Source organism: Dryobates pubescens, chromosome 12 (assembly GCF_014839835.1).
Source record: "Dryobates pubescens isolate bDryPub1 chromosome 12, bDryPub1.pri, whole genome shotgun sequence".
NCBI lineage: Eukaryota > Metazoa > Chordata > Aves > Piciformes > Picidae > Dryobates > Dryobates pubescens.
This window is the reverse complement of record NC_071623.1, coordinates 1552296-1567052: the sequence shown is the minus strand read 5'-3', so window position 1 is coordinate 1567052 and position 14757 is coordinate 1552296. Positions and strand designations below refer to the sequence as shown.

General features: G+C 41.3%; 1 protein-coding gene across 2 annotated transcripts in view; it reads right to left on the bottom strand.

Moving 5' to 3' along the window:
• The window catches only part of LOC104301781 (ephrin type-A receptor 6), a 641386-nt gene that overhangs the window by 327236 nt on the left and 299393 nt on the right, over window positions 1-14757 (bottom strand). For both annotated transcript variants that reach the window (XM_054165754.1, XM_054165755.1), the window contains 2 exons: window positions 12438-12593; window positions 1635-1970 (listed from right to left, as the gene is read on the bottom strand). In XM_054165754.1, coding sequence (XP_054021729.1) covers window positions 1635-1970; window positions 12438-12593 — 492 coding nt within the window. The remainder of the gene's footprint in view (window positions 1-1634; window positions 1971-12437; window positions 12594-14757) is intronic.

The window sequence follows — 14757 nt, the reverse complement described above, 5'->3', positions numbered from 1 at the left end:
CACAAGCAGTCTACGTTCTAGAGTTTACTGTCAGCATGTCACAAAATACCCAAACATTGCTTTTTTCCCTGTTCTGAGTAAACTGCAGTGAAAATCTGTAGTCTTAAACCAGGAACAGCCAACAGCAAAAGCCATTATTGTTTTAAAAGCTCACCATATAAATACATATGACAAGCTGTGCTCACACAGCTCATAGTTTAAAACCTAACCATATCTCTGGTGAATTCCACCTGTGCATGCTTGGTGACTTGCATTTAGTACCCTGTAACAAAACATCTAAAAATAACTATGCCTAAGGGACGTTTCTAGCACCATGTTTTTTTCCTGTAATAAGAAAGGAAAAGAGAGATACAGGTTCACAACATGATGCATAGCCTAAGAGCTTAAGGCAATTCTCAGTGCAAGGCATAGATCATTAGGCATCGTATATAATTAGCTCTTCTGTTACCATCATCACATGAACAGGGAGTAGTTTTCCTGCTTCTTCTAATCCATTTTAATGAATATTATTAGTATTACCATCATTGTCATTATCATGATCATCATCACAGCAAGCTGTTAATTTTTCTATGCCCAAAGGCAAACAAGTCATTACTTACTCATCAACAAAACTGCTTGTCCCAGACACACAGGTAAGCAGATTTTTGCTATGCTGATCAGTGAGAGAACCTAGGGTCTTCCTACAATTGGAGCATAACAGGATGCTCCTGAACGTTAGCTCTGTTACTAAATACTTTCATATCATCAAAGGTCCTCTGCTCAAAACAGTGGTTTTGCCAGTTTAGTTCCCGTTCTACACAAAACACCTCAGTTGCAGTTGCAATGTCACAGCACAGTGGGTGAAAAACACTTCTGGAACAAATGTCAGCAAGGGATAATTTTTAAATAACCTTCTCATCTACAGTAACACAAGCCAGAAGATAATGCTGCTCTATAGATTGCTTTGCTGGTAACCTATGATGCTCTTTCCTGGCACAGTCAGAGAAAGCTGCAGAAACAAATAAAGATGCAGAGCTCTCTTAGTTTCCCATGTTTCTCATAAAGGTTGACCATTTGAACTACAATGGGGGAAGAGCAAGCTCGAAACCAATAAGGCAAAGCAGACAATTAAAGGAACAAAAAAAGAAATCTATTAGGATACCTCACCTAAAGAAATGGCTTGTACAGACATTGAAATACCTTACAGTGCAGAATACTGTGTCAACACTATGAAAAACATATCCTAAGGGAAGCATCTTCACTTTCATTTTGCCTGTAAATGATGAAACTGTCCTAACCTGCAGTGTTTTCTTCTTTCAAAACTGAAATCATAAGGAAAGACTTGGAAAAGAACCAGACACAGACTCCAGTTCTGATCAACCACTTACATAGTTAGTCTCAGGTAGTTTAAACTTGCATTTAAAGGGCAGGCTTTGTTTTTTGTGCCCTGCATAATGGAGTCAAGGGCCAACTGCCAAAAGCATTTAATGTCCTCATCAGGGGAAACTCTAAATCCTCACCAAAGGCACTTAAAAACATGTAATCTGCAAAACATCCCAACTTGCTGACCAGGACTTCCAAATAACAAAACAATCCCCCTAATAAGTGCGTAGATGACAAGGTCACCGTAACAGCCATGCAACGTTGGGACTTACCATCTTGGTCTGTGGTAACTGTGATAGCTGTGAACTGCTTGGGAGAGAAACTCAGCTGTGAGACCCCATTCATGGCTTCTATTTCAAAGGTGTAGTTCACGTGTGACACAAAGTCAAGCACTGTCACAGAGGAGTTGATGAGGCCTGTGTGCCTGGGGATGAAACGGATCCCTCCCCCGCAAATCTCACACTGGCTGGCGTCTGATCCACATTTCTTACAGATGACACTGTAAGTGAGATCTTTCCTTCCTCCAGTGTCACTTGGAGGGCTCCATTCCAACAGGAGAGCTGTTTCATTAATGGTAAAAATCACATTCCTTGGAGCAGAAGGTGGCCCTGCAGGGGAGGAGAAAGCCTGCTAAGTGACAATTGTCTATCTTGGAGGAAAAAAGTCAACATCAAAAAGTTCATTAGTCTTCAGGCAATTATATGCAAATAGAAGCTAAAAGGGTTATGTTTCATATCAAATTCAATGCCAAAACTAGAACTTATGTAAACACTTACAGTCTTTGAAAATTAAGCAAGAAAAATAAATGGGTTAGATCATGAAATGCTGAATAATCTGGATAAATCAGAACTAATTCAGGTATTACTTAAGGCAACATAAAAATTCCTTGGGAATGTCAAACCTAGACTTGGTAACACAATTTGTAGCAGGTATCTCTTGGTCCTGTGAGATACTGAGGGAGAGTTTCAACCACAACATTTATTTTCTACTTCTATGTCTAGTAATGCAGACTTTTCTGATACTTTCCTGAAGCATCTTTGATGTTTTATAAGATTCAAGTTGTATAATAAATAAATGGCATCTTTAGAATTGTGTTAGTTCTAGTGTCAGCTATATTTTTTCATCCCTCACTCTCTAGGGATTTCCTTGCTGCTGTTCATTAACTGAGTTAGGTGACTACAGGCCATTACTATTAGGCACAGGAGGAAGTTTACAGGTTTTTTTTCTTTCCCACCTGGCACCTAACAAGCATCAATGTAACAATGAAGACATTCACTTTGCAAGTTAATGGTCTAAAAGGATGGCTGCAAAGCAGAGAAAAAAAATCATTCTTGAAGGCTGTGGAGAGGGATGCAAAGATAATAGCTGCAGGCACAACATAGGAAGTCTCAGCTAGCAAGCAGGTAGTAAAGCTCTCTGTAGACTGTCAGCCAAAAGTGATCTATTTCTCATTGATCTCACGGAATCACGGATGGTAGAGGCTGGAAGGGGCCTCCAGAGACCATCAGTGAGATTAGCTTCACTATAGTGAAGGTATGACCAAAGTTCTAAGCTGTTATGCTAGCCTACTGTGTAGGATCATGTGTAAATCATCTGAGGCTTTGTGTATCAGCTTCCATAGTCTGACAAATTAATGATGGGGTGAAGGGAAGGCAGAAATTGTTAAAGGAAGTCTGAAAAATCTTATCTCCATTTCTTACTATGTTATTCTTCCACAACATATTTCAACCAAGCACTTGTGTGATTCTCAAAATTGATTTGTATGTAAGGCCAAGACATGACCATAAAAAGTATGGAAGAAACATTTGGCAGAGTGCAAGGCCTTGCACTCCAGATCTTGATACATTTAAGATGACTGTGGTAAACTCAGCTAGTGATCTCTGGGGGTTTCTGAGGTGAATGCAGAGCGACAGGCTGGGGTCAGAGTGGCTGGAGAACAGCCAGGCAGAGAGGGACCTGGGGGTGCTGGTTGACGGTAGACTGAACATGAGCCTGCAGTGTGCCCAGGCAGCCAAGAGGGCCAATGGCATCCTGGCCTGCATCAGGAACAGTGTGGCCAGCAGGAGCAGGGAGGTCATTCTGCCCCTGGACACTGCACTGGTTAGGCCGCACCTCGAGTGCTGTGTCCAGTTCTGGGCCCCTCAGTTTAGGAAGGAGGTTGACTTGCTGGAACGAGTCCAGAGAAGGGCAACGAAGTTGGTGAGGGGTTTGGAACACATTCCTGTGAGGAGAGGCTGAGGGAGCTGGGGTTGCTTAGCCTGGAGAAGAGGAGACTCAGGGGTGACCTTATTACTCTCAACAACTACCTGAAGGGAGGTTGTAGGCAGGCAGAGGTTGGTCTCTTCTCCCAGGCAACCAGTACCAGAACAAGAGGACACAGTCTCAGGCTGTGTCAGGGGAGGTTTAGGCTGGAGGTTAGGAGGAAGTTTTACACAGAGAGAGTGATTGCCCATTGGAATGGGCTGCCTGGGGAGGTGGTGGAAGTCACCATCATTGGAGGTTTTCAGGAGGAGACTTGATGGGGTGCTTGGTGCCATGGGTTAGTTGTTTAGGTGGTGTTGGATTGGTTGATGGGTTGGACGCGATGATCTTGAAGGTCTCTTCCAACCTGGCTTATTCTATGTATTCTACGTATTCTATTCTATGTATTCTATGTATTCTATGAGTTGAGTAAGCGCTGTCTTCCCAGCTCTCAACACAAAATCACAGTGCACTTGGGTTACTTCACCAATGGTCAGCAGAACTTTGAAAATGTTCATCCTGCTTTGCAGCTTTCTTGATTTATGCAACCTGCCAACAACACTTATGTATAAAGTTTTGATTAAGTTCTGTTCCAGCTTTGAATGAGCTTTTCATTACTTCTGGGCCTCTTAACAGGGCTGAAAGACTACGTGAAACATTTGCAAATGGCATCAGCCAATTCTTACACGGAGTGTATTTCACCCAACAAATTGAGTGGCACAGCAAATCTTAGGGTCAGATAATTAAAATATCATACCCTTTATAAAAATTTTAGGACAGTGAGAGAAGAACTGAAGAAACAAACAACTATATTAATCAACACTCTTGTAAATTCCAGATCTAAAACTTGTAGCATATAACTTAGGCAAAAATGGAGACCAAAACTTTGTGTTAGGAAGGAAAAAGGGATATATCCTCTTAAGATTTCCTGCATAAATTAGGATCTCAAATCTCAGGGGAAAAAAAAACACAACCAAAACCAACCAAACAAAAAACCCCAAAACCCAACCCCCAAACCCCTATTTTTTTCCTAATAATTCAGTTCTGTTTATTTTTTCTTAAGATCTGGAATTATTACAGCACTGAATGCTTATCTGTAGCAGAAAATATTACTATATCACATTTTACTAGTAAACTATAGATCTATTCAATTGTGCCTACATGTCAGCAAGAATGAACACTAACTTTAATGATAGAAAGAGGCAGTAATAAATGCAGAAGAAAAAAGCCACTGTTCACCAACTTTTGTAACTTTTAAATGATGTTCCATAAATCTGGGTATAGCAGTTGGAAGCTCATAAAGGGGAAAAGTGTGTAGGGTGTGGGAAAGACAATGTGAGCTAATAAACATTAAGGTTTTCTGTGAAGAGTAGTTGAATGTTGGGAGCTGTTTTTTTTTCTTTCTGGTATTTTTAACTTTAAATTATGGGGACTATGTTTTCATTCAAATGATGTGTGCACTAAAGTAAGCGATGAGTTAGCTGCTGGTCTTCAAACACAAATATGCGAGTATTTATAAATGCAATTTGTTAACAAAGACTTATTGCATTCATATGTCACTTCCCAGTGGTGTGGAGAACAGGGACAAGGAAGAATCTTGAAGATGCTGACGTGGTGCAAAAGCCTCTATAGAGTCTCTCAAATTTACAAATCCTTACACTTCCCATGGGGTTGATGGTTCTATCTAGTGTGAAAAACAGTCCCAAGACTGGAATAAGCTAGAACTAGCAAAGATTACGTCAGCTTCAGATCTTAGTATTTATGTGCAAAAGGCAGGAATAATTATGTTTCCTCTAAACATGCTGTGAGAAGTAAATAATGACTGGTCTTAACAAATTCCCACTGCTAAAACCAATGAAAAGTTTTAGCAATATTGAGGATGAGCCTTAATCGTACTGACATATGTGCATAACTTTAAGCAGATCAGCAATCCCCTTGAAATAATTGGTAATATTCATGCACTTAAAACTAAACATCTGTGTAATTGCTCAAAGACTTGGAGCCAATGTTTTAAAACTGGCCCAAATTTATTACAGGATCACAGAACATTAGGGGTTGCAGGGGACCTTAAAAGATCATCCAGTCCAACCCCCCTGCCAGGTTCTTCTATAAATTATAGATATTATGACAATAGGTCATTAAAGCTCAGTGTTGTTAATGTTACTTCATCAATTTTCACAGGCTGAAATAGGAATTAAGGTGAATCTGGGCAATAGCAGAGTTTTGTCTAGTTTTGTCAATGTTAATCTATCAGATTTTTCTTGTACTGCATATAAATGGCATCAGCAAAAACCCCCAATACATTAGATAAAATACACTTTTATTTGTACTAGAAAGGGAAGGTTGTTAAATTCATGATTAGGTATTTAATCTTCAGATGTAAGAGAAAATATGAATTATTATACATTCACATTTCAATGAAAAGAGAGAAGATTATCAATTATGTTAGAAGTGTCTTAAAGTATATGGCTGTCCGCCTGCAAACACTGCAAAAGAACTCAGACACACTTCATACTCGAGGCTCCTCATGCCAATTTGCATGACAATTAAATAGCTTTTTAATTGCTGTTAAATTATGCCAGTTAAACTGATTTCATGGAAATATTAAGCTGTAATGACATGCAGTGAATCATTTACTAAGATTTAGAACTTGGAACAAAGATAGACAATTAATTCTGTTCCTCAGATTCAGCTAAGCTGTGTGTCACTGGGCTTTTATGAATGTGGCCTGATTGTTTTGTTATCATTTGTACATTACACAGATTATTTGACACACTGGAAGAACTTGGCAGCAATAACCCTTCTGCAGATATCTGTGAGCAAAGCTCTCAGGGACTTTTTAGGGAAAACAAATGCATTGGTGAAAATGATGGATCCTTTCCTCATAGCAAATTTCATGACTTTGGATTTTATGCAAAAGAGTAAAACACGATTCTGATGGATAAGAATTACTAGACATGCAGCTATTCTGTGTCTTAGATGAAACACAGCTCAAGTGTGAGCAATTCCCCCAGGGATTAGTGCTGGGCCCCATCCTCTTTAACAACTTCACTGATGATCTGGATGAGGGGATTGAGTCAGTCATCAGCAAATTTGCAGATGACACCAAGTTAGGAGCAGATGTTGGTCAGTTAGAGGGTGGAAGGGCTCTGCAGAAGGACCTCGACCGACTGGACAGATGGGCAGAGTTCAATGGCATGGCATTTAACAAGACCAAGTGCCAGGTGCTGCACTTTGGCCACGGCAACCCCATGCAGAGCTACAGGTTGGGGTCAGAGTGGCTGGAGAGCTGCCAAACAGAGAGGGCCCTGGGGGTGCTGATCGACAGCCACCTAAACATGAGCCAGCAGTGTGCCCAGGTGGCCAAGAAGGCCAATGGCATCCTGGCCTGCATTAGGAATAGTGTGGCCAGCAGGAGCAGGGAAGTCATTGTGCCCCTGGACTCTGCATTGGTTAGGCCACACCTTGAGTCCTGTGTCCAGCTCTGGGCCCCTCAGTTTAAGAAGGACATTGAGACACTTGAAGGTGTCCAGAGAAGGGCAACAAGGCTGGGGAGAGGCCTTGAGCACAGCCCTGTGAGGAGAGGCTGAGGGAGCTGGGATTGTTTAGCCTGGAGAAGAGGAGGCTCAGGGGTGACCTCATTGCTCTGTACACCTACCTGAAAGGTGGTTGTGGCCAGGAGGGGGTTGGCCTCTTCTCCCAGGCAACCAACACCAGAACAAGGGGACACAGTCTCTAGCTGCGCCAGGGGAAGTTTAGACTCGAGGTGAGGAGAAAGTTCTTCACCGAGCGAGTCGTTCGTCATTGGGATGTGCTGCCCAGGGAGGTGGTGGAGTCACCATCCCTGGAGGTGTTCAAGAGGGGATTGGATGTGGCACTTGGTGCCATGGTCTGGTCATGAGGTCTGTGGAGACAGGTTGGACTTGATGATCCTCGAGGTCTCTTCCAACCTTAGTTATACTGTGATACTGTGATACTGTGATACTGTGATACTGTAATGTCTTTTGCTTCATTTACAAATTATAGTGTAAAAAGTATTTCTACATACTCTGTGGAGTAGACTGGCATTGGTGTCTCACAGAGTAGCAGGGCAACTCCAAAAGCAGCAAAGCCTCATGCAATGATTTGCACCTCATCTTGGTTTGCATATTCTCTCCTGTGAAGTGCATTTTGACCTTTATGGAAGGAGAGATGAGCAAATTCAATGCTGCAGACCTTCAGTGAGGGCAGCGCAGTACTTTAAACACTACAGAGCAATGACTGTCTGGAAAAAGCTGTACTGTCCATTACTGACTATTGGACTCTTAGAAGTGCATGTTATTTTGACTATTGAATTTACATATAAGGGCAAAAAGTAGCCATTGTCTTCTGAGAATACTCAGAATAAGCATCTGCCTCTACTCTTTGTGTTTGTAATTGCTTTTTTATATACATATATTCACATAGCAGAGACAAGTAGGGTCATGATGTGCAACGCTGTATTGTTTCCTTTTCAGAATCATTTACTCTCTTTCTGTGAGGCAGGCAGGAAGAATGGAAGCCAATGACTGCAGAACAATACTCCTAAGTCTGAATGTAATGATTAATCACAAACAAATATAGATATAAATAACTATAGAGGCAGTAGAGTCAAAGGCTTAAAGTATGTTGCTTTGTTTTGCTGCTAGAATACTGTATTGATTCTTAAAAACACAGGCTATAGTTTGTGGCAAAGATTATTGAACAAAGCATAACTTTATTGAGTTCAAATTTTTTTGGAGCATGCATGAAAGTGGATGCATTCTGATTCAGATCCCCAATATAAGCCAATGTATCCAATTACATTATGGTGATGAATGTTACACTTTATGCAGAGAGTAATCAGACAGGGGATTAGATATGATGCTATTTGCTGCTCACTGTGTATGCAGAGAGATCACTGAGAGAGTACTTGCACGTGGCAAAGAAATACAAAAAAGGAGAAAGAGCTGCAGTAGGAGATTGATACCAAGTGCAAAACAAATGAAAGAAGCTGGGTGAAAGAGATTATCAATATATCCTAATAACATTTTCATTTGTCTTATTAAAATTAGATTTCCATATGCTTTTCTCTTTGTGCACACTGTGCTTTTACAGTTACATGGAGTGAAACTGTACAGCTGTACAATGTTTGAAAAGCAGAGTGTATGCACTTTCACAGAATTAATGAAATTAGATTTGAGGCTCATCTTGAAAAAAGTGGATGCTTGAAGCCAAACTCTTAATTTCATAGCCCCTTACATCAAAATCCTTCCTTTCCATAATGCTGCATATGCAGGTTTTCCAGTACTGAGGAAACATTCTAGAGTGAGGCACACTGTCTAACCCTATACAGGAATGCAAAGAGAGAATAAAATAACTAACTATTGTAGGCATATTGATTTTCAGGACTTGGGGAATCAAATAAAATAGGTACAAATGCAGTTCACCCAAACTTTGAACAGGAATGATTTTTTAAAGGGGATTCATTATTCATTCTGTGGTTCATTCAAGAACAATTCTCATTAAAAAATGCTGCAAGAAAAAATTGCAGTATCACAGTCTCACAGTATAACTAAGGTTGGAAGAGACCCCAAGGATCATCAAGTTCAACCTGTCTCCACAGACCTCATGACTAGACCATGGCACCAAGTGCCACGTCCAATCTCCCCTTGAACACCTCCAGGGATGGAGACTCCACCACCTCCCTGGGCAGCACATTCCAATGACGAACGACTCGCTCGGTGAAGAACTTTCTCCTCACTTCGAGTCTAAACCTCCCCTGGCACACCTTGAGACTGTGTCCCCTTGTTCTGGTGCTGGTTGCCTGGGAGAAGAGACCAACCCCTTCCTGTCTACAACCACCTTTCAGGTAGTTGTAGAGGGCAATGAGGTCACCCCTGATCCTTCTCTTCTCCAGGCTAAATTCTAATTCTAATCTCTTACATCACATCTCACATCTCAAGATTCAAATTGCCAAAAGAACACCCAAAATGCAGATCTGCCCCAAAAGTGGTTTTGTGGAAAGGGTATTTTCTTACTGAACAGCCTTTCCTCTCTATTTAGTGCAACTGCTCCCCATTGGAAAAAACCAAACAACACAACAAAACAATCATCTTCTATTACTACAGCAAAGCATGACAATTTAGAAGGGACAATCTAAGCCACTCATATCAGTTATCTTTGTTTATTAAATTCAAATTAGTCACATCTGTACAGAGCCACCAAAGGCAGTGAGCTTGCATTTATTACAGAAACCTAATTTCAATAACTGAGAGCATAATCTGGAAACAGTGGGGTTAAGGATACCACTTGGTGAAGAACTTGGCCTGCAGACTTTTCATTACTACTGATGTGCAAGAAGATAAGAGCAAGATAAGAGCATGGTCTGCCCATCAAGAGTCTCAGTGTCATTTGCAGAGCTGACAATTAGTGAAACAATTATCATCAGATATAAGATGAATGCATCTGCTGTTACAGTAAATGAAGTACTCACACCTTGCAATCTAGGCTAAATAAGAGACAATGCAGGGTGGCACTGAAGCTAGAGCAAGGCAGCAACTGAAATGTGGTTCACTTTCTCCTTTATTTCATAATTCTTCCAAGTCAGGGTGAAATGAGGCATTGGTACCTCTACTGTGGTTGATTTCTTCCCTGCTTCCACCCACTCAGTCACTCAGGCTGACATCCTCAGCACGAATGGAGAGGTCTAACAGCCTGTCCTCCCATGACAGTTTTTGGCCAAAGCAGCTCCCTACACTCTGCTTTTGTTTGGAAAACATCAGTGTGTTGTAGGTAGCTGCTCCCTGATGCCACAGGGATCGCATGCTCCTCCTCACCTTATGGATACCAGTGGGCAGTAAGGCTTAACGGTGTGCACTTATAGATAATTATGGAAACATAATGCCATCTGTGAATAATTTTTCTGAGAAAAGCTGTCTTCTGGAGATGAAAAACCAATGACATAAATAATATGGAACCACATCTGCATAACGCATGACTGAAACAGGCTTTCTAAGCAGGAAATTGTCAAGAGCACAGAGGATGTGTTAGTTCTGTGTGTAATTTTTTAATGGCCTGTGCCAGGGGCACTCATTTAAGTGGAATTATTTGTAATTGCTATTTTCTTTTGGGGAGTCTGGAACAACATTGTTTATCCCCTCATATATTCTGTGCATAAAAGATAGGTCAATGTTGTCTTGCTCTGAAGTGAACTGACAGCACATGGTGTGTGTTTGATTGGGCTGCCTCTCTGAACCCTATGTGCCTTAAGTACCTGGAGGCTGGCACTTATCCTTGCCCCCTGTAAACTCTGTGGTGAGATTAGACAGCTTTCTGCTAAGTGCCTTGGATCTGAAGAATGCATTTTTAGTGACCATTATTCACATGTAGTGGATGAGTAATGTCTTGGTCTAGGTAGTGGCTTCAGGATTACTATGCTCTAAATAATTTGGTATATTCCCAATTTTCCCAGTACTGGGGAGACTAACATCAGCACAGGAGGCAGTTCAGTTGTGCTAGTAGTAGTGTTAGTAGTTCAATTCTGTGAGCTCAGTTATTTTTACATGATTCTGTCTTGCATAGTGTAAACACACCAAAATGATGACAGTACACTGATGGTTACTGTAACAGTGCTTTGGGTTTGTTGTTTTATCTCTTAAGCTTTTTGTATACTTAGTCTGTTAAAATACTTCATGCATTTAACATGTTGATTTTTTAAGAGTTCTCTTAACAGTGTCCTGAAAGGTCAAACCCCAAAACATGCCCTAGCCCAGACAATGGGTTATGCACTTGGGAATATGCTAACCTGGACAGTTCCTGGGGTCCAGATGGTCCAGGCAAATGTACAGCATCTGGAATTAACCTTGTAAGCACCTGTGGATGTGCAAACCTGGACACTTCCTGGGGTCCAGATAAACACGTAGCATGTGTAATTAACTTTGTGACACAGCTGTGAACTGTGTGTACCCCTAGCCATGTTTGGATATGCCCCATCCTATGGGTCCAGTTGTCAGGGCATTAATTGTCTTGGGACAGTATTTAAACCAAAGAAGGTAGGCAACTTGCCTTGTTCTCACTCAGAAAGCAACAAGAGCCAAATGCTGCCAGAGTAGCAGCTGAAGGGCCTGCACTAGCAAACCAACTACACCTTGTTCTTACTACAAAAGAGACAAGAGGCAAATGCTGCCCAAGTAGCAGCTGAAGAACCTGTCCTAATAAGCAATGACTACACCCAGGCCTGGCACCTGGACCAAAGGAGAGAAAGCAGAAAGCACCAAGAGAACTGAATCCCAGAAGAGCCATGGAAAGACTACAGCCCAGTGATGGAGCACACAAGAGAGAGCACCCCTAGCCCTTTCCAAGCCAAGGGAAACTTGAATTGTAGTCACAGCATCTGGGAAGATACCCTAGAGAGGAGCAAGTCCTGAGTCCCTGGCTAGTCTGCCACAGAATCCCATTTGTGGGAAACTGCAGATCTCAGAACCTTTATTTCCAGTTTGAATCACTGTGTTGGAAATGTTAGATCTGTGCTTAAATCATTTAACTGCCTTCATATGTGGAATGTAATACATACAACCGAATAACAGACCCTGTAAATATACTTAGTAAGTAAGTTATGGTGGTGTTTGGAGATCCCACTGCCCTAGACATTAAATAGTAAAATATATCAACATATACATTGTATTACAAAGAGGAAAACTGTAGCACAGAACGTTCTAGAATGAAATTTTTCACAAAATGTACAAACTCATATAGTTTGTGGTTTTTAAATGCAAAACCAAATAAATGAGACACAGGAGAAGAGAACTGAAGGCACTGGTACTGATCAGACTTACGGGTACATGCCATAGTTGGTGGATCCTTCTCGGCTCTGAAGTAACCTTTCTCACACTGGCAGATAGATGTTGCTTCTATGTGAGTTGAACTGTGTGGAGGGCACTTGGAGCACTTCACATTTCCAGCAAATGCTTTATAGAATCCAGGCCTGCAAGCTGTAAAACAAGAAAATAAGTTTCATTAATAGAAGCTTTAGTCGTAAGTAAAATCTGTTCCTTGAAGTTATAACACACTTTCCTTTCCAGCCCAGATACGTTTGCCATGAAGTTATAACACACTTTCCTTTCCAGCCCAGATACGTTTGCCATTTCAATCATCCAGTTCTTCACAGGTTTTGTTTTGGCATGTGAACTAAAAAAAAATAAAAACAATCTGTCCTTGGCATGTAATAGGATATCATTAAAGAGACAGTTTTCAAGTTTGCAGAGTCCTTACTGCTACCTGAAACTATCCAGACAACTTTGCTACAGTTACTAAACATAAGCACATTATCTGTGATTTATGTTGGTTCCATCCACCAAAGCTACTTCTATGGCTTCAGTATTGTAATGCTTAATATGTTTACTCTCGAGACATCCTGATGAGACAAAGATGACATCTTTATATATTTATAGATGAGTCTGACTTCTCTACAGTCCCCTGAGAACACAGGCTATATCAGCTGACAGACAGGTTATATCAGCTGGGTCCTGCTGCTGTAACCATCTGCAGAGATATAGGAAGGAGATGCCAATATCCTCTAGCACAAAAAATACTGCATGCTACCCATAACTGTGTCAGGAAACAACCTGGATAGCAGCTGCCCTGAGGATGGGGCATACTGCAATAGTCAGAACTCACTCCATTCCTAGTTTCCTGGAGTAGGGGTCCCTGCCATTACCTACCACAGCACAACCTTACATGCCTTTTTGCTGGTCTTTAAAGCAGAAGCAATTAATTAAAATAAATCTTATCATAACTCTGCCAGCTTTGCATTCTGAAGTATTTTAAAGCCATACTCAAGACCTCATTGCACATGTTTAAAAAGTGAGTTCCTTCTTTCTCGTGCCAGCTACCACATGCACATATGCCAGTATGTATTGCAGTTCTGTCTTCTGGTTTACCAGTCCAAAAATAGAGCTGAAACAAATGAAAGAGCAACTAAAATATGTATAGGCCATACAGTCCCACATTCCTTCTGACTCTTCCAGCAGTACACAGGAAACCATTGTTATAAATAGAATAGAATAGAATAAACCAGGTTGGAAAAGACCTTCGAGATCGTCAAGCCCAACCTATCACCCAACACCATCTCATCAACTAAACTATGGCACCAAGTGCCTCATCCAGTCTCTTCCTAAACACCTCCAGGGATGGTGACTCCACCACCTCCCTGGGCAGCACATTCCAATGGCCAATCTCTCTTTCTGTGAAGAAGTTCTTCCTAAACCTCCCCTGGCACAGCTTGATACTGTGTCCTCTTGTTCTGGTGCTGGTTGCCTGGGAGAAGAGACCAACCCCCACCTGGCTATAACCTCCCTTCAGGTAGTCATAGACAGCAAGTTGAAGACTCCTGTGGCTTTGTCTAATTTGGACATATACAAGACAGCTTTACGTTGCTAGAGGAGCTAGGCAGTCCTTCCTTCTCTTGCAACAGGACAAAATAACAGTATTAAAATGAGGTGTAAAAAGTGCCCACGAAAGTATGCACTTTGTGCATTCACTGTCAGCTCATGTTAAGTAACTTCTTAAAGCACATGAACTCATTACAAACCATATACATAGAGTAGCTGTTCTTTTGATTCCAAAGGACTTGCCTGATATGAAAGCAGCTTCACCAGTAGATGAGAGAAAGGAGTGAGAAGATGGAACTGAAAAAAATAACACCTGATTGCCTGTCAGAATCCAGGAACCATTTTTTTTTCAATGTAATTGTAAGAGATTATTTTTGAACTAACAATTCCAGCAGTGCTCCCAGTGTGTTCTTCTGAGTTTGCTGAATAGACATTAGGGAGGCATCCTACCATGCTGTCACTGACAAGAAAAAGAAGTAAAAAAAATTCTGGTATTAGAGATAAGAGGGATGGGAACAGCAGGGGTTTTCCCCTTGAGAGAAGGGTCTTAGTGAATGGTAATTTTCCACTGATTGGAAAGACAGCAGGTCTAGTGCACTGAAGGCAGCATTGTCAATACAGGCCATAGGCATTGACGACCCTGGAAGGAAGGGAGGAGGCAAGGCAAAACCAGGGAAAGGTGTTACGCTTGCCTGCTCCTTTCTTCTTTTCTCAGTCCTAAGTACTGCCCTGGTTTATGTCAGGATGAATTTTAAATTCTTGCTTT